The 23,820-nt window shown below is 40.9% G+C and overlaps 1 protein-coding gene across 2 annotated transcripts; it reads right to left on the minus strand.

Annotated features, from left to right (window-relative positions):
- Positions 1-810: 810 nt before the first annotated feature.
- Positions 811-20,533, minus strand: LNP1 (leukemia NUP98 fusion partner 1). Of its 2 annotated transcripts, XM_005654070.4 has the most exons (4): positions 19,986-20,533; positions 7,605-7,661; positions 7,290-7,520; positions 811-1,307 (listed from the first exon to the last, which is right to left on the minus strand). In XM_005654070.4, the coding sequence occupies exons 1-4, from the start codon at positions 20,139-20,141 to the stop codon at positions 1,158-1,160; spliced, it is 594 nt and encodes a 197-aa protein (XP_005654127.1). In that variant the 5' UTR covers positions 20,142-20,533; the 3' UTR covers positions 811-1,157. The 2 variants fall into 2 exon arrangements, with proteins under 2 accessions (XP_005654127.1, XP_003132750.1); XM_003132702.5 differs by lacking the exon at positions 7,605-7,661 and having other exon boundaries at positions 19,986-20,494.
- Between the last annotated feature and the right edge of the window lie 3,287 nt (positions 20,534-23,820).

Here is a 23,820-nt window from a genome sequence, read left to right on the forward strand (position 1 = left end):
TTACAAGAAAAAGATGTGTCCTGCTGTGTACCACTGGGAACTATGTCTAGTCACTTATGATGGAGCATGATAATGTGCGAAAATAGAATGTATACATGTATGTATGTATAACTGGGTCACCATGCTGTACAGTAGAAAAAAATTGTATTGGAGAAATAACTATTAAAAATAATAATAATTTTTAACAATTAAAAAATAAAAAAGCAAGAAAAAGATGTGTAACTGTATGATGATGGATGTTAATTAGATTTACTGTGGTTATCATTTCACAATATAGGCAAATACTTAAGCATTACATTGGACACCTGAAAATAATATGTTGTTATATGTCAATTATACTTCAATAAAAACAAGAAATAATTAAATACAATGTTGCCTCATAAAGTTAGAACCCAGCACATAAAACTAATCTCAGAGAATCACTCCCCACCCATGTAATCCAAATTGTAACCTACTTCACTCCTAAATCCTGCTTTTGCCATCCACACCTGCCCATTCACAAGCACATCACAAGCCTGCTAAACTAAAGAGAAACAATAGTCCTGCCTCGGGTTAGGAACATGAGTCAGAATAAACTGGACTCAGTCCTAACTCTGCCACCTCATCAACGGGTTACCGAACCTCCCAAAACTCAGTTTCCTCAGCCAGCAAGTGAAAAGAATAGGTCTCATTTCAGAGTGGTGAGGATTATTTTAGGTAATGCATTCAAAGCTCAGCATAGTACTTGGCACATTAAATACCAGTTCTCCTTAAGTGATGGCCATTAGACATACTTACATAATAGCTTCTAATAAGGAAGTAAACTTCGAGTCACACCAATGACTTTTATTTAAAATTATTTGCAAGGCTGACGTGGAAGAAGGGTTGGTGAAGACGTGTGGGTGGCTCTTGAAATATCTTTCTTTACATTTTCAAGAATTACTTTACTCAATCAAAATACCTTTTCTTCTTTTTATTCCCATAAAAGGGCAACAGCAGATCATACTCTCAAAAGCAGTTGGAGAATGACGCCAGCTGTCTTGGGGAGCAGCTGGACCTACCACCCCCTGAGTCACTCAGCATCTGCGACACACTTTTATAGCTCCCTCTCCTGAGCCTGGTGAATTGGGGCTCAGAAAACACGATAGCATCTGTAGTTGTGGTGCGGAAACAAAGCATTATTTGGGCCATTTTTCAGGCAGGGCAGGTATATATGCTTCTCCAAGCTCTTCCTTCCTAGAGCTCCTCCTTTCCTCTACTTTCTTGTGAGACCTCATCTCCAGCCTCCAGCATTCTTTCTCATTTCTCTCCTTTCTGCTCTCAGGTCCCTGAAAATGAAGAGTCAGAAAAGGGTAGATATGCCAATAGGTAACAACATTCCATGTTTTTCCTAATGATCATAAATGAAGAAAGCCGTAATCATGTAGTAGACTTCACATCTTAGTTTCTAGCAGTAAATTAGCATAAATAAGTTAGCATGTTACTAAAGACTCAGCCATGGAATGGGGGGGTGGGCATCAGCACATGGTCAAGGAGGAAACTCAAGCTGCCCTCAACTCTGACTGTGCCCCTCACAGAGGGATGTGATTTCACCACACAATAAAATTAGTATTCTCCCAGTGCTTTTTGAAAAGGAACATGGCAAGTGAATCATACATGGAATGGTTTTAACCTCCTTATATTCACTCCCTTAAATTATATTAACTGGGTTTGCACTATGTTTTCATGTGAGGACTATGTAAAGAATGACATCCAACCACATTAACATTCCCAACAGGTTGTCCAGGGGTTCATATTCAATGATGAGTTAAACACATACTGTTGTTCTAGGATCAGGAGATACAGCACTAACTAGAGAGACCCTACCTCCTAGATGCTACACCTAGGTGGAGGGAGATAGACAATGAACTTTAAAGGAAACAAGAAACAATAATAACTATAAGCATGGTGAAATGACAGGAAGCTAGTGGGGGTAGGGGCTCTGGTTCCCTTGGTCAGAGAGTGCTTTTTAAGGGAATTAATTAAAAGGAATGGTGTTGGAGTTCCCGTTGTGCCGCAGTGGTTAACAAATCCAACTAGGAACCATGAGGTTGCGGGTTCAGTCCCTGCCCTTGCTCAGTGGGTTAACGATCTGGCATTGCCGTGAGCTGTGGTGTAGGTTGCAGACGCGGCTCGGATCCCGCGTTGCTGTGGCTCTGGTGTAGGCTGGTGGCTACAGCTCTGATTAGACCCCTAGCCTGGGAACCTCCATATGCCACAGGAGCGGCCCAAGAAATAGCAAAAAGACAAAAAAAAAAAAAAAAAAGGAATGGTGTTGATAAGTATAGTGATGGTATCTATTCACACCTTCAATTTTTTTAATAAACCAATAAAAGCATTACTCTCCCTCTCCTCCATTTGAACTGGAAAGGTGGAAAACCCCTGAGTGCCTATAAGGTGAACATATGCAGTGGTGAGTGGCAGTCAGATGAGCAAGGTCATGACTCAGCCCTGCAGGGTGACTTATGGGGAATGTCTGGTTACTGTGGTGGTGTCGGCTACGCTACAGTGTTAAATTGTTGTCATAACCAGCTTATTTCATTTCTACCTATAATGGTCCATTAGTCAAAATCAGAAAGTCCAACAAATGATGAAGCCGAATACAAGTTAAAAGGAGCTTAAAAATTGTACAAGCTCTGCAAATGTGCCTCCAGATTATTTTCATTAGCTCCAGAGGGTGTATTAAATCTATCCATCTGAACATATTTCATATTTAGCAGCCATGAATATCTCTAATCCCTATGAGAACAGTATAAAAAAAGAAAATATAGTGATGATTATTTGCAGCTTGGATTTTCTCTTATTGAGAATAGAGACTGAGAACTGCTCATAAATAATGACCTGAAATATTTCTTTCTTTCACAAAATGTGAAAAATTAACAAAATAAGCCAGTTGAGTTTTTCAAAATCAAAATGAAAATATTTAATATTGTTGGTCATGATCAGGTCAAAAAGCAGTTTCTGGCTCTTCTTGATGCTAAAAGATATAAAATTTAGGAGTTCCCACTGTGTCACAATGGGATTGGCAGCATCTTGGGAGCGAGCGCTGGGTTTCAGGTTCAATCCCCAGGTACAGTGGGCTAAGGATCTGGTGCTGCTGCAGCTTAGGTCATGATTGTGGGTAGGATCTGATCCCTGGCCTGGAGAACTCCATAAGCCACAGGGTGGCCAAAAATGAAAATAAATAAATCAATAGGTAAAATAAAAAATGTGAAATTTAAATCTACATATTAGCATGCCTTGGGCTCTCAAATAAAATATATATATTTTTTTAATTTGCTGACAAATCACACTTTTTAATGGCGTTAGCTTTAGAAAGCACACCAATTGCTAAATAGAAAAAAGTTTTAAAGTATGCAACATTCTGAATGTTTTATTTTGCATTAAGATAAAATTTACAATATATATTCCCTTTAAAAACTGACATGGGTGTTCCTGTTGTGGATTAGCAGCAATGAACCCAACTAGTACCCATGAGGACACAGATTCAGTCCCTGGCCTCACTCAGCAGGTTAAGGATCTGGCATTGCCAAGAACTGTGGTGTAGATCACAGATGAGGCTTGGATCTGGTGTTGCTGTGGTTGTGGTGTAGGCTGGCAGCTGCAGCTCTAATTCAACCCCTAGCCTGGGAACTTCCATGTGCCAAGAGTTCAGCCCTAATAAGCAAAAAAAAAAAAAAAAAAAAAAAAAAAAAAGACATAAAATAATATGATAAAATATAATACGATATATTACGATAAAAAAAGTTTAATGATTTTGTAAATTCCTAGCAGATTTCTAGTTATTATACAGTTGTCCCTCATTATCTGCAAGGAGATTGGTTCCAGGACCACCCATGGACACCAAAAGCTGAAGATGTTCAAGTCCATGGGTAAGGAATCTGAGAATACAAAGGACCAACTGTATAAAACTGTGAAGAGAGTTCTTCAGTCAAAAAAGTTGAAAATGCTGCCTTGGTTATCTTGGCATTCAAAAGGAAGAAGTGGGAAATGAATGAAACATTTTTATATTTTAGTGATATTGTAATGAACATCTCTTTAAATAAGAAAACTGATTTCACAGAGTTCCTGCTGTGATGCAGTAGGTTAAGAATCTGACTGCAGCAGCTCTGGTTACTGCAGATGCACAAGTTTGATCCCCAGCCCACCACAGAGGGTTAAAGGATCTGGCATTGCCAGAGCTGCAGCCATTTAAAAAAAAAAAAAGGAAAGAAAGAAAACTGATTTCACACCACACACTTCTGTAAATATGTGATATGAATTTTTTTCCTGAGGCCACAGAACCAACAAAGAACTGTTCAGATTAAAATTGTTTTTCAAAATATATTTATACCCTCCCTTGTTCTGAAGAATTTAAAGCAAGACAGTCCCCTAATTAATATAGTTAATGACTTTAACATATAGTTTTGAGACAGAAATTCTTTCACATGTTTTATTCCTGCCAAAAGTTCATAATGTGAATCTAATCATGAGGAAATATCAGATGAACTCAAACTGAGCTTCATTCTAAAAAACCACTGGCCTGTACTCTTCAGATGCCAGTTCCATCAAAGACAAGAAAAGACTGAGGCACTGCCCCAGAATAAAATAGCTTAAAGGGACATGAAAATCTGTTGTAATGTATGATCTAGAATCTCACTCTAAAAAATATTATTGGGACAACTGGCAAAATATGAATAAGTTCAATAGATTAGACATAAAAGTATCAGTGTTAATTTCCTGAGTTTAATTATCATACTGTGTTTATGTAAAAAAAAATTTTCTCGTGCTTTTGCAGGTGGGAAGGAGAGAGAGGGTATAAGTTAACGTAATAATGGAATTCCCTGGTGGTGCAGTGAGTTAAGGATCTGGCATTGTCACTGCTATGGCTCGGGTCACTGCTATGGTGCAGGTTCAATCCTTAGCCCAGGAGTTTTCACATGCTGTGGGTGCAGCCAAAAAAAAAAAAATGTGATAACATGTTGGGAGGGAATCTAGATGAAGGGTGTATTCTTTGCACTATTCTTGCAACATTGCTCTAAGTCTGAAGCCATATCCTTAAAAAAAAAAAGTATAAAGAAAAGACATAAACTTAAGATTGGAGATACAGTGAATGACAGCTGTTTACTATTCTTCCTTCCTCATTCCCCTTACGATCCTGTAGAGAAAGCAGCTGACGGAAGGAGAATCATAGATCCAGAAAGACACAATCAGTGACAAAAGCAAGGTGTCACCTGTGAGACAAAGACACACAGGGACAGTACCCCAACAACCATCACTGCTGGGCAGAAGGCACTATGCTCAGGTGGACAGTGAGATCAGAAGCACTTGAGTGTCTTCCCCTTTCCATTCACAGAGCCTAGCTCAAAAACCAGGTGGCAATACACCTAGGTTACTTACTTGGCTCTGCCCACTACATGGCAGAAACAGATCCTGATTCTTGTTTTGCAAAATAAAACAAAAACCAAAGACCCACAAAAAAAGAAGTATTTTGTTCAAGGCCTCTCAGTGAGCATGCTGCCGAGTTGAAAAACCACCTCCCAATTAATTTATCTCAGATTTATTATGTTATGTATCATGTTTGGCATCATCAGTGGTGTTTCTATTCTTCCCCCATCTCATGCACTTGAATCTCCTGTGGTTTACTTAGACCCCCATGAGGCCACTGTGAATGCCTAGCCTTCTCTTGCTCCTGCTTCTGCTCCTGATCCTGCTCCTGGATATCCACTCAACAGAGTACAGAGATTGCCTTCTGAGTGCTTCTTACAGCACAGGGAAGGAGTTCTCCCATGGCCTAGCAGGTTAAAGATCCGGCATTGTTACTGCAACAGCTCTGGCCACTGCTGCAGTGCGGGTTTGATCTGGGACCCGGGAAATTCTGCTTGCCTCTGGTGCAGCCAAAAAAACCTTTTTTTAATTTTTAAAAAGCCCTTACAAGGAGATATCACTTGTATCTGGAATCTAATAAAAATTATGGAACTAGAGACTCTCATACTAAATGAAGTCAAAAAGAGAAAGACAAATACCATAATATCACTTCTATATGTAATCTAATATACAGCACAAATGAACCTATCTACAGAAAAGAAACAAACTCATGGACTTGGAGAACAGACTTGTGGTTGCCAAGGGGGAGGGGAAAGGAGTGGGATGGACTGAGAGTTCAGGGTTAGTAGATGCAAACCATTGTACTTGGAGTGAATAAGCAATGAGATCCTGCTGTATAGCACAGGGAAATATATCCAATCACTTCTGATGGAACATGATGGAGGATAATGTGAAAAAAAAAGAATATATATATATATATATATATATATATATATATATATATAAAACTGGGTCACTTTGCCATATAGCATAAATTGAAAGAACATTGCAAATCAGCTATAACAAAAAAGATTTACATGTTTTAATAATAAATGAGAATGAAAAAGGAAAAAATGATAAATGAGTTCTCTTGTGGTGCAATTGGGTAAGGATCTGATGTTGTCCCTGCAGTGGCTTGGCTCACTGCTATGGTACAGGTTTAATCCCTGGCCCAAGAACTTCCACATGCCACAGGCATGGCCCAAAAAAAAGATACAAAAGAGGACTCACTTATAAAACAGAAACTCACAGATTTCAAAATCAAATATATGATTACCACAGGGGAAACCACAGCGGGGAGGGACAAATTGGGAGGATGGTTTTAACTCACATACACTACTATATATAAAATAGATAACTAACAGGGACTTACTGTACAGCACAGGGAGATCTAGTCAGTGTTCTGTAATAACATATATGGGGGAAAGAATGGATATATGTATATGAATGGATATATGATTCACTTTGCTATACACCTGAAACTAATACAACATTGTAAATCAACTATACTGCAACAAAAAGAAAATTTTTTTAAGCACAGGGGAACACAGAACCATCACAAACTACTTCCTACCAGATTAAATATGAAAGGACAGGAGCAGTAGGGGGAGTTTCTTCCTCCTCAGATAGAGAAAGGAGAATGAATCACAATTATTCATAAGGGTGATGAAAATAGCCCCAAAGAACCAGAGGACCTTGGTAACAAAAACATTCCATATATGATCCTTCAGGAATTCTTCCTATACCAGATGTCTTCAAAAATAATAATTTTAAAATGTTATATACATCTGGGTTCCCTAAAATTGAGTGCCATTTCTCAAAGATCTCAACACCAAGTTGAGAAAATTTGTTTCTCCTTAAACTGGTGGACCTTTTGGTGTTCCTTTTCTAAAATGGCTTAAATATTCAATAATTCTGTTACATACCAAAGAGACAGAGCGCTTGGTTCTAAAGCACAGCTGCTGTTCAAAGGACTCTGAAAATGCCTGAATTTTGGAATGAGATCTTTCTTTTGATTCCAGTGGCTCCTTGAATGACCCATCCCCTGAGCGTTTTCTGTAATCCCGCATGTGAGTACAGCTTCGAAATCCCTGGTCCTCATATGAATGTCTTCTAGGGTGGCTATCAGATGACATGAGCCTGGGAAGCACAGGAAACTGGGAATACAGAATAAAAAAATTTACAATCTAAAGAGATTACACAATATTAGCACAGAGATAGAATGTCTATAAATTACTAACCATACAAATCTGATGTTGAACTGAAATTTTATCTCCTTGATTGGTGGGACTTTTCTCCTGCAGCAAGGTAGTAGAGTCAATTGATTAAAACATTAAGTAGAACATCCCAAGCCTAGCTTTGTTGCTCCTTCGTCATTAGGGCAGTATAATGAATGTTCCAAGCCTTAAATTGATATGTAAAAATAAATTCCTAAATGATCAAAAGAAATGTTTAGTGAGGCCATAAATACTTAAGAAATAATACAAAAGTGAATATTTGTGTGATTTCTATATGGAGAAGGCATTTCTAAACAAAAGAGCAAAAGAAAAAGTCATAAGGAAAAATATTAATTAAGTATATAAAAATAAAGGTAGTGTGCCTAATAAAACATATAAGTGTATGGTAGACCAAAAAAAATTTTTTAAATATGTGTTACATACTACTAATGTTAATAAAATATCTTGAAAATAAATAAGTGTATTTCATATAATACCGACAAACATTTCATGTAATACAAAGACATCAATGTTAAAATCACAACTGGAAAATGATCAAAGGACAGACCGTTCAGAGAAGCAAAACTTCTTAAAAGAATTGTGGGAGTTCCCGTTGTGGCGCAGTGGTTAACGAATCCGACTAGGAACCATGAGGTTGCGGGTTCGGTCCCTGCCCTTGCTCAGTGGGTTAACGATCCGGCATTGCAGTGAGCTGTGGTGTAGGTTGCAGACGCGGCTCGGATCCCACGTTGCTGTGGCTCTGGCGTAGGCCGGTGGCTACAGCTCCGATTCAACCCCTAGCCTGGGAACCTCCATATGCCGCGGGAGCGGCCCAAGAAATAGCAACAACAACAACAATAATGCCGAGGGAGCGGCCCAAGAAATAGCAATAACAACAACAACAAAAGACAAAAAAAAAAAAAAAAAAAAGAATTGTGATCTTGGAGTTCCCATTGTGGCACAGCAGAAACAAATCTGACTAGTAACTATGAGGATGCGGGTTCAATCCCTGGCCTCACTCAGTGGGTTAAGCATTCAGAGCTGCTGTGAGCTGTGGTGTAGGATGCAAACACAGCTCGGGTCCTGCGTTGCTGTGGCTGTGGCATAGGCTGGCAGCTGCAGCTCTGATTCGACCCCTAGCGTGGGAACCTCCATATGCTACAGATGCGGCCCTAAAAAGCAAAAATAAATAAATAAATAAGAATTGTGATCTTTGCTCTCTTAATGTATCTCACTTTCCAACCCACTACGATCCAGCTTTTTCACCCACACTAACTTGAGTCAGGATATTGGTCTCCATGTTGCCAAACTCTGTGCACTTTTTGGTCTTCTAATTATTCAGTAGCATTTAATAGCAGGTGCCCAGCGGACCCTTCTGGCAACAGTCTTTGTCTTGCCTTCTACCACTGCACCCTCTTGGTTTCCCTTTTGATTTTTCTGTCATGGTGTCTTAGACTTTTTTGCTCACTTCATCCTTCTATCTGCTCATAACTGTTGGAGTCTCCCAGTGCTCTAAATTAGTCTTCCTTCCCCCCCTTTCCTTTCTCACTTTACATTGTCTCCCTAAATGTCTCATCTCTAGTCTTCAATTTCTATCCATAACGCAGTTTCCTCATGTATATTGTGAGCCCAGACCCCTCTTCTGAACTTCTGCCCACTCAGCTTCTCCTCTTGGTATCCCATAGGCACTCAACCCAACTTGTCTGAATTGGAATTTATCATTTCTCCTCCCCAAACCCATTTCTCAAGTGCCCCTCACTCAGGAAAAGGCACCACCATTTGCCCAGTGATTCAGAACAGTAACTCTGAAGCCACCCTCCACATCCAATTGCCAAGTCAGCAGATTCCACTCAAGTGTCTCTCAAAACCATCCACTTTTTTCCAGTGCCACTGTTACTACCCTAATCCAAGTTATCATTACCTTTCACCCAGATCACAACAGCACCCTCAAAGTAGTGGATATCTGTATTCACTCTTACTTTATTTCATCCCCACAGCAGCCAGTGTTGTTAAAATAACAACAAACTCGTACCTGAACACTTTCCGCTTTGCACCTCATCTTGCACCACCCCACCCCTTCAATGACACAGCCTCACTGGTCTCTGTCTGTTCCTCCAGCTCACAGGCAATTTCACAAGGGGTCTTTTCTGGCTGTGACCTCACCCACCACCCCACCCCTTCACCTCATTACTGGCCAATCATCCTTCAGTCACTGTGGAAACTGCATTTCCCCAGGACGTCTTTCCTACCATCCCTGAACAATCTTCTGAGATCTCATCCTTAATTATGATACTAATTACAACTAATTAGTCATCACTAATTTGGTTACTTTTGTTACACAACTCTCTTCTCCATTAGACTATATGCTCTATCATGTCAAGGGCTGTATTTCATCTCTGCTAGAATCCCAGTATGTGAACTTTGCCTTGTTCAGAGCTGGCATTCATTAAATATATATTGAATGAATACATGTATAAAGAATGAAAGAAAAAGAAATACCAAATGGTAAAAATTTGGTATTTCTTTTGGTAATGGTAAAAATTATTAATGCTTAGCAGTAGTCAAAAATTATGGTAAAATGAAATAACATACAATTTTACATTTATATATATATACACATATATATTTATAAATATATATATTTTAATGATACTAACACTAGCAAGAGTGCCAGGGAATAGGCACTGTCATTTCTTGCTGGTAGGACTAGAAATGTACACAGCCTTCCTAGAAAGTTGTTGGCAACAGGAGCCTAAAGTCTTAAAATACTTCTCTCCTTGAGCTGATCCCTTGCACATCATTATGGGCTGTATTGTGTCATCCTTCCCCCCAAATTCACATGTCAAAGACCTACATGAGTAGCTGAGAACTGACTGTATTTGGAGATTGGACATTTAAAGATTAGGTTAAAATGAGGCCATGAGTGTGGCCCTAATCCAATCTGATGAGTGTCCTTATTATAAGAAGAAGAGATGAGAGACACCAGGGATACATTCACACAGAGGAAAGACCATGTGAGGACACAGCAATAAGGTGCCATCTACAAGCCAAGGAGAGAGGCCTCAGAAGAAACCAAACCTGCTGACACCTGGATCTTAAACTTCCAGCCTCCAAATCTGTGTGGAAATAAATGTCTATTGTTTAAGCCATCCAGTCTATGGCATTTTGTTATGGCAGCCTGGGAAAACCCACACACATGTCTAGAAAGTTACTCTCAAACAATAATCACAAATATGGGGAGCTCCTGCTGTGCACAATGGGATTGGCAGCATCTGGGAGCATTGGGATGTGGGTTCAATCCCCAGCCCAGAACAGTGGGTTAAGGATCTGTGTCACCACAGTTGTGGCTTAGGTCATTACTATGGCTTGGATCTGATCTCTGGTCCAGGAGCTCCATAAGCCTAGGAGTGGCCAAAAACGAAGAAAAAAAAAAAAAAAAAGGAGTTCCCATCGTGGCTCAGCAGTAATGAACCCAACTAGTATCTATGAGGATGTGGGTTCAATCCCTAACCCAGCTCAGTAGGTCAAGGATCCAGCATTGTCGTGAGCTGTAGCATAGGCCGGCAGCTACAGCTTGGATTTGACCGCTAGCCTGGGAACCTCCATATGCCATGGGTGAAGTCCTAAAAAAAAAGAAAAAAAGAAAGAAATATGGTTAAAGATTTATAGAGCTGCTAGGACACATGAGGTAACTATATATTAGTCCATTTACTCCAGGTCAGACATAGTACTTGATGTTGTGGATAAAGTGGGGAGCAAAGCAGACAGTGTTTCTCCCTCTTAGAGTTTATGTCTACCTGGGAGAGAAATACTAAACAAACAGGGCCGCTGCCTACATTCTTGACCAAATGCTATAAAGGGAATGTTCAAGGTGCCATAAGATGGTATATCAGAGTAAAATCTCATATATTTGGGTGGGTGTTGAGGTGGCTGGGAGGCTCAGGGGAGATTTCTGCGAAGGGGTGACAATTCAGCTATAAGCTGAAGAACTAATTAGGGAACAGAGTCCACTTGTCTGCCTGAGGATGAGACCATATGTACAGAAGCCCTGCCACAGAGAGAGCTTGCTGGCATGGAAGGAAAGAAGCCTGATGGGGTTGGGGAGCACCTGAGAGGAGGAAGGAGGGCTGGAATGGGAAGGCGGTAATGGGCTGGAGTCAGGAGAAATAAGATAAGCCATATATATATATGTTTTTGTTTTTTTTTTCAGAGCAGTACCCATGGCACATGGAAGTTCTCAGGCTAGTGAGTCAAATCCAAGCTGCAGCTGCTGGCCTATACCACAGCCACAGCAACGTGGGATCCAAGCTGCATCTGTGACCTACACCACAACTCATGGCAACACCTGATCATTAGCCCACTGATCGAGGCCTGGGATCGAACCCGAATCTTCATGGATATTAGTCCAGTTTGTAACCCGCTGAACCACAGTGGCAACTCCCAAGATAAGCAATCTTAACATAATCAACTGTGGGAGTTCTCTGGTGGTCTAGTGGTTAGGGTTTGGCACTTCCACCCCTGTGGCCCAGGTTCAGTCTCTAGTCTGGGAGCTGAGATCCCACATCAAGCCGCTGTGCATTGTGGCAAAAAAAAAAAAAAAAAAAAAAACCCACAAAACAAAAAACATACCCAACTGTTATCAAAGGCTTTCTCTGCGATGTGGCCTTGTTTTCTTCATGATCCACAGTGATCATGTATTGTATGATTAGGAAAACAACACAAAAATTTTGAGACTGGGGCACAGAAGGACAAATACGGCATGATTCCATTTACATTAGGTATCTGGTCAACTCATAAAAGCAAGGAATACAAAAGTGATTGTCAAGGACTGGGAGGATGCAGAAATGGGGAGTTGCTAATCAATGGGTCTAAAATTTCAGTTATGCAAAGTGAGTAAGTTCTAGAAATCTGCTACGCAACATTGTGTCTATAGAAAACAATACTGTACTGTACACTTAAAAGTCTGCCAAGGAGGGGAGTTCCCATCGTGGCTCAGCAGAAATGAATCTGACTAGCATCCATGAGGACGCAGGTTCGATCCTTGGCCTTGCTCAGTGGGTTAAGGATCCGGGGTTGCTGTGAGCTGTGGTGTATTATGTCACAGAAGTGCTCAGATCTGACGTTGCTGTGGCTGTGGCACAGGCCTGCAGCTGCAGCCCTGATTTGACACCTAACCTGGAAACCTCCATATGCCACAGGCGGTGGCCCTAAAAAAAAAAAAGGAAAAAAATCTGCCAAGAGATAGCTCTCATGTTACTTGTTCTCACCATACTAAAATTTTTAAAATAATAATTTAAAATGTGAGAGTGGGAGTGAAATGCAGATGTTTGTACAAATGTCCTCTTCCACTGAGAGGCCTGAAAAAAATGACAAGGGTTTCCATCACAATATAATTAAAGTGTATACTTAATACCTCTTTATGTCAGAGGAAATTTTCAGTTTATTTGTTCTGGTGTGGGACCTTGTGAGAAATAAGCTTAAAAGAGCATTCTAGGAGTTCCTGTCGTGGCTCAGTGGTTAACGAATCCGACTAGGAACCATGAGGTTGCGGGTTCAAATTCTGGCCTTGCTCAGTGGGTTAAGGATCCGGCATTGCCATGAGCTATGGAGTAGGTTGCAGACGCGGCTTGGATCCTGCATTGCTGTGGCTCTGGTGTAGGCCAGTGGCTACGGCTCCGATTGGACCCCTAGCCTGGGAACCTCCATGTGCTGCAGGAGCGGCCCAAGAAATGGCAAAAAGACAAAAAAAAAAAAGCATTCTAATTGGTTACAGAGAAAAGCTCCCACTTTTAAAAATGTTTGCTTACTGAGCAAGCTCTACTTACATAATTTTATATACCCTTCTAATATAATTTCCCTCATTAAGATTTGTATCAATGCCCTAAATAGCTTATTTTTACAAGGTATGGACTTGTCACCTTCACAACCATGGACCAACTTTATCCCCATGCTGTGAAGCAGGTCTGACACGTGGGCTGGAATCCCCCACACCCTGAGCTTGCCAGCTAGGCTCCCCAGCCCCCAGACTACAAAGCCCAGAAAATGACTTCTGTCAAAGAAAAATCCTACGCAGTCTCTGACCCCAAGCTTTTTTTGTTTTTAAATAAAAAAGTTATGTAATATCTTTACTTCAAGAGCTTAACTACTTGATGTTCTTTTTTCTGGGTTTAATTGCAATTACCCTTCAATTGTACCCCTCTGGCTCTCTGAGTAAATGCAAGCACCTGAGCCACCCATTAACAGCAAGATGAGAAACAAGAGGGATAAAATTCAGGTGCTGAGATAATAAGAGCTATGTTGATTCATCGTGCATGGTGTGTGTCAGGCACTCTGGGGGCCATGCCCTTATTGCTAACCTCAGAATAAATCCTACAAGGGAGTCATTCCTCCCCTTTTACAGTTGAGGAAAATGAATCTTAGTCTGGCTAAGTGACTTGCCTAACATTATGTGACTAGTAGACAGGATTAAGATGGCAGAATAGAAGGACTGGAGTTCAACTTCTCTCATAAAAACAACAAAATTACAACCAAATGCTGAACAATCTTCAATCAAATGGACTGGAAACTTTCAAAAAGATATCCTACTCCGGAAGACAAAGAGGAGGCCACATCAAGAGGTAGGAGGGGCAATTATGTGATATAAGTAACCCCATACCTCCTGGGTGGGAAGCTCCACAGACTGGAAAGTAACTGGTTCACAGAGACTCACCTATAGGAGTGAGAGTTCTGAGTCCCACGTCAGGTCCCCACGCCTAGGGATCTGGCACTGGAAGAAAGAGCCCCCAGAGCATCTGGCATTGAAGGCCAGTGGGGCTTGTGTGCAGGAGCTCCATGGGACTGAGGAAATGGAGACCCCATTCTTGAAAGGCACACACAGGATTTCATGTGCACTGGGTCCCAGGGCAAGGCAGAGGCTCCATAGGAATCGGGGTCAGACCTGACTGCAGTTCTTGGAGGTTTTCCTGGGAAAACAGGGAGTAACTGTGGCTCATTGAGGGGGAAGGATATTGGACGCAAAGGCTTTGGGAATATTCATCAGCATGTGTTTCTCTGGAGATGGCCATTTTGAGAAAATCTGGCCCTACCCATCAGCGCTGAGAAGCCCCATGCCAAACAATAATCCAGGTGGGATCACAGCCCCACCCATCAGTAAACAGGCTGCCTGAAGACCCCCTTCCCCCTGCCAGGCACACAGCCACCTCTAATCTCACCCAGAGACAAGCCCCACCCACCAGAGGGATAGGAGTAAGCCCCACCTATCAGTGGGAAGGCACCAGTCCCTCCCATCAGGAAGCCTACAGCAAGCTCCCCTCCACACACCACCTTCAGCCACAAGGGAGGCAGACATCAGAAATTAAACGGAAAGAAATAACAGCATTTGCAGTAACATGGATGGACCTAGAAATTATCATACTAAGTGAAATCAGTCAGATGGTGAGATACCAATACCAAATGCTATCACTTACATGTGAAATCTAAAAAAAGACACAATGAACTTCTTTGCAGAACAGTTACTGACTCACAGACTTTGAAAAACTTATGGTTTCCAAATGAGACAGGTTAGGGGGTGGAGGGATGCACTGAGGGGTTGGGATGGAAAGTCTATAAAATTTGGTTGTGATGATCATTGTACAACTACAAATGTAATAAAATTCATTGAGTAATAAAATACTAAAGGAAAAAAAAAGAATGTAAAAAAAAAAATAAAGAAAACCAGGAAGTTCCCTTGTGGCACAGCGGGTTAAGGATCCAGCATTGCTACAGCTGTGGCGCAGGTTGCAACTGTGGCGTGGGTTTGATTCCTGGCTTGGGAACTTCCTCATGCCAAAACAAAACAAACAAGCAAAAATAGGTGACTAGTGAGTTTACTGGAGAGGTAAATTGCCAAGTCTAAGACAGACCTTCTTTGGATTTAATAATCCTAAACTTCTGTCTTCAGCACCCCAACAACTTCATTCTGTTTCTGTGTAAAACTGCCTGTAAACATTCTTTTAACAATGTATCAGTTATAAAAATACTGTATGGTACTCTTAAAAATCTGCCAAGAGATCTCATGTTAACCTGTTCTCATTATACTCAAACTTTAAACATTCTATTTCAGAAGTGATAATGGTAATTTGTAGGTCTTTAGGAATTAGTCTAAAAGAATTTTATGTGATGAGTATTTGATAATGTAGTCTAATTGCTTATAAACAGAGCCAAGATGCTATATATGGAAACAGCATCAGGAAAAAAATAGATTTAAGTGTTCAACTGGTAAAATAGTAGGTCAACACCATCCACTGGACATCATTTAGGGAAACTAAAAGATGTTTTAAACTCTGGTGAAGAAAATGAAGAAGAAGGGGGAGGGGGAGGGAAAAGGAGGGGGAGGGAAGAGGAGGAGGGAGGAGGGGGGGAGTAAAAGAAGAATAGGTACTTATTAGGTACCAGGCACTGTCCCATTTACATGTTGGGACCTCATGCAGAGTGAGGTCGGGTAAACTTGCTCAGAGTTCGGCTGCCAGCAGTAGATTCTGGGAGGCTACCTCCAGAGGCGTCACTCTTAACCACTCCGCTCTGCTGCCTTCCTGGCAATTCCTCTATCTCAGTACCCAGCAGAAAAGAAAACAATCCATGGACCATTATGATAAAAGCTCCTCTGTAGAATTGTTGCTGATGCCTGAAATTCTATCACTAGTTTCATTTCTTTGGATTAAAGCATCATCTCCTCTTGAAATTAAATCCAAATTTAATCTGAAAAACAAGGAACTGGGCGCAGTGGAAAACAAATCTGACCAGTATCCATCAGGACGAGGTTTTGATCCCTGTCTTCACTCAGTGGGTCCAGGATCCGGCGTTGCCCTGAGCTGTGGTGTAGGTCGCAGACTAGGCTCAGATCCCACATTGCTGTGGCTGTGGTATAGGCCACCTGCTACAGCTCTGATTCCACCCCTAGCCTGGGAACCTCCATATGCCACAGGTGCGACCCAAAAACGAAAAAAAAATTTAAGGAACCGCTATTAGTCATGAAACTTGAGAGCATACCCTCTCTCTTGGGGTTTGTGAGAAATCCTCTAAGGGGTCCATGCCCCCACCCCATCCCTGTCATGAGCAACTACAGGAGAAAAATTGCTATAGTGTAATACTATAATGAAGAGAGTGTGTAGCCATCATTGGGTCAATCAGAAATAAAAATTAAAATTATATATACCTATACAGCTTTTTTTGGGGGGGGGGGTCTTTTGTGCATTTAGGGCCTCACCCACACCATATGGAGGTTCCCAGGCTAGGGGTCGAATCGGAGCTGTAGTTGCTGACAATGCCACAGCCACAGCAATGCAGGATGTGAGCTACATCTGCAACCTACACCACAGTTCAGGGCAACACCGGATCCTTAACCCACTGAGCAAGGCCACAGATGGAACCTCATGGATACTAGTCAGATTCGTTAACCACTGAGCCATGACAGAAACTCCTCTACACAGCTTTAAATGGAGAATATGAAGACAATATAAAATTGGCTAAAGGTGATTTTTTTTTTTCTTTTTAAGGCTGCATATGGAAGTTCCTAGGCTAGGAATGGAATCAGAGCTACAGCTTCCCGCCTACAGCATAGCCACAGCAATGCTGGATCCTTAACCCACCGAGTGAGGCCAGGGGTTTAAACCCATGTCCTCAGGGTTACTAGTTGGGCTCCATTACTGCTGAGCCACAATGGGAACTTCTAAAGGTGATTATTTTAAAAAAGAGAAAGAATCCATTGGGTGCAGATAGGTAGAAGCTACTTTTATATCTTCTCATACGATATCATGAGGGCCAGCATATACTGTCCCTACCTTAAATATCGAAGAAGCACTAAGAGAAAAGAGAGACTTCAAATTACTGACTTTATTTTTTTTTTTCACCAAGGACCTCAGGACAATAAAGTTAGATTTTTTTTAATTTGCTTTAAATCATCAATCACAGATTATAATGAGATTAAAATATCAAAAAGGAGTGTTCTCTGAGAAGGAGCAAGCTTCACCCTTTGACTACCTCATTCTTTCTGCTAAATTTGTATCTTCTGCTAGATTGGAAGTTCCACAAGCACAGAGGCCATGTATGTTTTCTTTTACCCTATAATCCTACTGTGCCTTGCACAATGCCTGGCACATAGTAGGTGTTCAATAAATATGTTTAATAAATTAACACTTCATCACATGGTTTTGCAAGATACAAGAGGCTAAAGAACCATATTAGAAACCACATTCAAATAGGAAAGGGGGGGGAAATTCTTCTCTTCCTATGCACGTAATACTGATGGATATAGATTACTAATAAGTTGCAAAAGGGAAGAGCCTTAGACTGGAGCACTGGGGAGAGGAAGAAAAAAGATAAGGCTAAGAGTAAGCTTTTTAACAACATTTTTATTGAGCTCAAGCAAAACACAAAAAACTTGAAAATCTAATTGTTCTCTTATCTCTAAAGTAAGAAAAATTTGAACACATTTTAGAATTAGAAAAGTTAAGTATCCAACTACAGATGCACTTCACAAATACCTGGCCTTGTGTGAACAGAGATGAAGAATCAGACTCCCTATTTTTCAGAACTCTGCCCACACTGCCCTGGGTCCCCTGATCTGTGTTCTGTGATTTGTGCTTTCTATTAAGTCAGGTTATCATGTTTACCCCTTGCTTTATCTTCTTAAATAAACTTATGCAGAGTTTTCTTGTGGCACAGCAGGTTAAGCATCTGGCATTGTCACTGCAGCAGCTTGGGTCACTGCTGTGACATGGGTTTTCACCCTGGCCTGGGAACTTCCACAAAAAATAAATAAACACATGCTTTCTGCATGTCAGTCTGATAATTATGGAATTTATTATTGACTCAGAGAATGCAAGCAGGTTGATTCAGGCATATGTCCAAAGCAGTATGAACAGAAAAAAAAAATATGTGGACCCATTTAGAAATGTTCTACAAAACAAATCCTGTTATTCCCCAATAGTTTGAGGCAAACAACATTGCAATCTACAAGAGGATTCTCTAATAGGGTGGATTATCCCAGTTCTTAAAGTCTAATAGATACTAAAATTTATTCAAGAAACTGTATTTTATAAGTCATGTTTCTTTGTTTTCATATTTTCTGTGGCTCCAATGGGCTGTCATAGTAAATAGTGAATCTCATTTTTTCTCTTTATTTCTCCCTGGTTCTCATTATCTAGCTAAAGGCTAGTCACACTCCTGGTTCATACATTATGAATACCCAACTCAATGTGTGACATAAGAGATTAAAAGGAGACCATGACAAGCAGGTGTTTATTTTCTAACAGAATCACAAAAAATTAGAGCTAAAAGCATTCCTGGAGATCATCCAGTGCAACCTCTCTCCTTTATCACTTAAAGAACCCGAAGTTCAATGAAGTGTTGAAACGTGCGCTTTATCCTTGAATATATATTTGGTAAGAGATCTGATTTCAAATATTTGTGTCTCAAAGAGGTCTCATTCCTTAAACTTGCTGATCATTGGGGGTAAAAGAGATTGCCTTACACACTTTAATATACTTCTCACGCATTATGCTTCCAGGAACTGTGGAACTAAAAATGAAATAAAATAATATTACCCCCCAAACTTATTTGGTTCTGGAGTTAGCAGAAGCAGGGAGATGGTGGAATATTCTCTGGTAGCTGGAATGCTAAGTGTTATGCGAAAAAGAAAAGCTGTATTAATCCCCATAACTCTGAAGCAGAAAACAAACATGTCTACCTGGGGGTCTTCTAGCACCTCAGTTGAGCAAAAATCCCTGGCCGTACCTGCTGCCAAGTCCAAACCTGGCCAGGCCCATCCAATCCCCTCTTGGGACTTTTCCTGCTCATACCTTGCTCCCCCTCGATTCCAGGTGCTCTGCCTAGCCATGGGGAAATAGTGCTGAGGGCAGGAGAATTTTGGCTTTCTCTCCCACCCCAAAACAAAATAAGAACCAAAAGAAAGAACATATCAGATTTACCAAAGGTAGTGATTAATTTTGTGGAATCCCCAATTCCTTAGATATCACCAAATAGTGGAACTATTTTCATTATTTCAAAAAGACCATTGAAAATTGTACAGTGATCCACACCAATGCTATGCAAACTATAACATCGGGTTTCTTTCCTTTGGCTTGAATTACATTACCACTCAACAGGATTATCTCAGGCTTATCAGGAGCTCTGAAGAGCAGTTAAATATAGCTTAGGTTGCTAAAAACAAAGGAATCATTACTTAATAGATGAAAACCAGGTCCCTTGGAGGACAGGATAAAATGATAAAAGGGATTTTTGTGAATATGAAAAAAAGGCTTGGAAGTACTGATTTTCAGCCAAAGAAAACTTTATACTTCAAAAAGATCTCAGAGAAATCCCCCTCCCCTAGTTCAGCTCTCCCCTGGTTCCATGATAATAACTCACTGGGCAGGGCAGGGAGGTTTTCCTGCTAATGGCATCTTGTGATCCATGGCGGTCCCGGAGTCCTCTCTCATCCTCCTCTATCCAGCTGTGACCCCAGAAGCTGCTCATCCATTTGGCAAAACACACATCATCATCATCATCATCTTTGTGCTCCATGTAAAGGTGATTCAAAATATCGACGCCCTGTCCCTAAATTTGGCAGAGAGAAATATTACCCAACAGGGCTGACTTGATGAAACCCAGGATATCCCCCAAAAGACAAAAGGAAACCGGTGTTTTCAAATGGTCTCTGATAATGCAGTCCTTAAAGAAGAAAGATTTACTAAACAACCACTTCACCATCAGGCAGCCTCTGGTAATGTCTATTTATAAATTGTGCAGCCCACATTCCCCTCCCCTCCCCCTGTCTTTTCAAATTGAGAGGATTTTTAATCCTTCCATTGCTGGGGCTTGTGCCTCACAGCCTAAGGGTGGGAAGCACAGTTCACTGCCTGGTTTTCCCTGTGCTTTGCTGCTGATGGCATGTGATGGCATCTCCAGCTGTCAATGATGACAGAGCATGACCCTCCTAATATGCCTGTCAGCTCCAGGCCAGCTCTGGAAGCGGGCCACTTGCAAGGGACAGACTGCAGCCTGCAAGATAGCCAGCTATCAGCATGTCTACCTAGAGCTAGATCCTCTCCTACTAAACAAATTCAATTTTGATAGAAAATCCAGCTCCTGGAGCAAAGGGAACAGTTTTTTTTTAATTGACATTTATACATATACACATGTAAATAATGCACAAATACACATAAAATGTACAAATCCTAAGTGTATAATTTAATGAATTTATACATACATATACCTTCTATGACCACAACTATGCAGGTAAAGACGTAGAACATTTCCAGGACTCCAGCAGTCTCCTCCCCCTGCCTCATTCCAATCTAACCTCTCTCCAAAAGGTTAACACTTCTGACCTCTGTCACTGCAGATTAATTTTGCCTGTTTTTGAGTTTTATTTTGTGTCACTTAATATCATGTTAGTGATATTTATCTATACTTGTATAGTAATGGTAGTTCTTGCTGTATAGTATTACATAGAGTGATTATCCAACTTTTAAAAATTCAGTCTACTATTGATGGTCACTTTGGGCTGTCATTTGGGTTGTTTCCAGTTGGGGCTATTAAAAATAAAGCTTTTGTGAACTTTAGAGGCCCTACCTTCAAAAAAAATTTTTATTGTAGTTGATTTACAATGTTCTGTCAACTTCTGCTGTACATCAAAGTGACCCAGTCATATAAATACACACACACACACACACACACACACACACACTGTTTTTCTCATATTATTGTCTATCATGTTCTGTCACAAGTGATTGGATGTAGTTCCATGGGCTATACAGCATATGGAGTCTCTGTCTTTCAGTAGGCATCTTTTTTCAAGATAAGAATATTATATTTATTGAGCCCATACTTTATGCAAAATATGGAATCAAGTATTTTACAAATGCTATTTTCATTATTAACAACCCTATGCCTGGGATATTTTCATCATATTTTACAGGTAAGGAAATTGAGATTCCAATAGACCATCACTTGCCCAAGGTGAAATTACTATGAGGCAGCACATCAAAGTGTGATGCAAGGAGTATAACAAAGTCCAGTTTCTCCCCATCATTCTACCAGTATTCTAAGAAACCTTTGATAAATCTTGTTTTTTGTTTCTTTGTTTTTTGTCTTTTTGCCATTTCTTGGGCCGCTCCCTCGGCATATGGATGTTCCCAGGTTAGGGGTCTAATCGGAGCTGTAGCCACTGGCCTGCGCCAGAGCCACAGCAACGCCGGATCCTTAACCCACTGAGCAAGGCCAGAATTCGAACCCGCAACCTCATGGTTCCTAGTCGGATTCGTTAACCACTGCGCCACGAAGGGAACTCCTGATAAATCTTGTATTTTTAAGTAGAAGTATTCTTAAGTACACTTTCCTTATGAAAGATTTTCCTTGAGATATAAATATGGACTTAATAAATAATTGTAATGTGTTCCTAGATCACTGTTCCACAACTTATGTTACTAAGGGAAAGTAACCACAGCATAAAAATGCCTTGCAACTTTTTTAATTTCTTACTTTAAATAATAAGATGCATGCTCGTTACTTTGTAATATTTTTACTAAAGAATGGAGGAAGCCTAGCTTCTCAATGACCCAGATGAGGAGTTCCCTTGCAGTGCAGTGGGTTAAGGACCCAGCATTTTCACTGCAATGGCTCGGGTCTCTGCAGTGGCGCAAGTTCGATCCCTGGCCTGGGAACTTCCATATGCCATTGGGTGTGGCCGAAAAGAAAAAATGACCCAACTGAGAAAGGAAAACATATAATGCTATGTCATCACTATTGGTTGTCTCTGTTATTAAAGAAAGAAATCAGATAACTTCTCTTGGGGGAACAGGATCAGATCTATCCATAAAAGTTGGCTATGGATGGACCTCTTCTTTCCTGCTCCTCCTAAGACAAAAGCGTCTTTTCTTTCAATTTCTGAAACAAAAATAAATCTCTGGGCAGGGGATAGAGAAACCAGAACAAATAATATCTAATTATTACCTGAAAGCATTTTGGAGAGAAGAAATAGAAATTAATTTTAAAATCTCTTTGAGTAATATCTAGTTCTTGGACTTCTGAATGATTTGTAGACACAGAAACAATTTAGATATTGGAAAATGTGCAGAAAAAAAAGAGCATGGAGATTTATTACAAGAATGGGCTCGTGCTAGAGATTGGGAAGCCCCACAATTTGCCATCTGCTGGCTGGAGACCAAAGAAGCCAGTGGTATAATTCAGTCTGAGTCCACAGGCTTCCAGGGAAAGCAATGGTGCAAATTCAGGCCAAACACAGAAGATGAGATGAGATATCCTAGCTCAGGGAGAGAGGCAGAAAAAAAGGGTGAATTCCTGCTTATGCCTTCTGTTCTATTCCAGGCCTCAGTTGATTAAATGATGCCAAGCCACATGGTGTGATTTACTTCACTGAGCCCACTGAAGGCTGATTTCATCTAGAAACATCCTCACAGATATACCCATATACAGCCAAGTTTTGTTTTCTTTTTTTCCTTTTTAAGCATGTGGAAGTTCCTGGGCTAAGGTCTAATCACAACTGCACCTGTAAACCTACACTACAGCTTGTGGCAAGTCAGGATCCTTAACCCACTGAGTGAGGCCAGGGAGGGAACCTGCATCCCCATGGAGACGGTGTCAGTTCTTTAACCCACTGAGCCACAACGCAAACACCAGTCAAATAGCCAGTCAAATTTAACTTAGGCACCCCATAGCCAGTCAAGTTGGCATATAAAATTAACCACACAAAACAAATAAATAAAAATAAAATAAAATCAATCACACAGATACTGATCCCATTCCCGAGAGCTCCATCCTCATGATCTAGTTGCCTTCCAAAGGCCCCATCTCCAAATACCATCACATTGGTTTGTGTGTGTGTGTGTGTCTTTTTGCCTTTTCTAGGGCCACTCCTGCGGCATATGGAGGTTCCCAGGCTAGGGATCTAATCAGAGCTGTAGATGCCGGCCTACACCAGAGCCACAGCAGCACGGGATCCGAGCCGCGTCTGCGACCTACACCACAGCTCACGGCAACGCCAGATCCTTAACCCACTGAGCAAGGCCAGGGATCGAACTGGCAACTTCATGGTTCCTAGTTGGATTCATTAACCACTGAGCCACAGAAGGCACTCCCAAATACCATCACATTGGAGACTGGGCTTCAGTATAAGAATTTGGAGGCTCATAGACATTCAGTTCATAGGGGGGTGCCTACATGACCAGTACCCATTAAAACC

This window comes from Sus scrofa, chromosome 13 (assembly GCF_054392235.1).
Source record: "Sus scrofa isolate SSC_HxYL_T2T_F1_AM1 chromosome 13, Sscrofa_HxYL_maternal_Yorkshire_Landrace_v2.0, whole genome shotgun sequence".
Classification (NCBI taxonomy): domain Eukaryota; kingdom Metazoa; phylum Chordata; class Mammalia; order Artiodactyla; family Suidae; genus Sus; species Sus scrofa.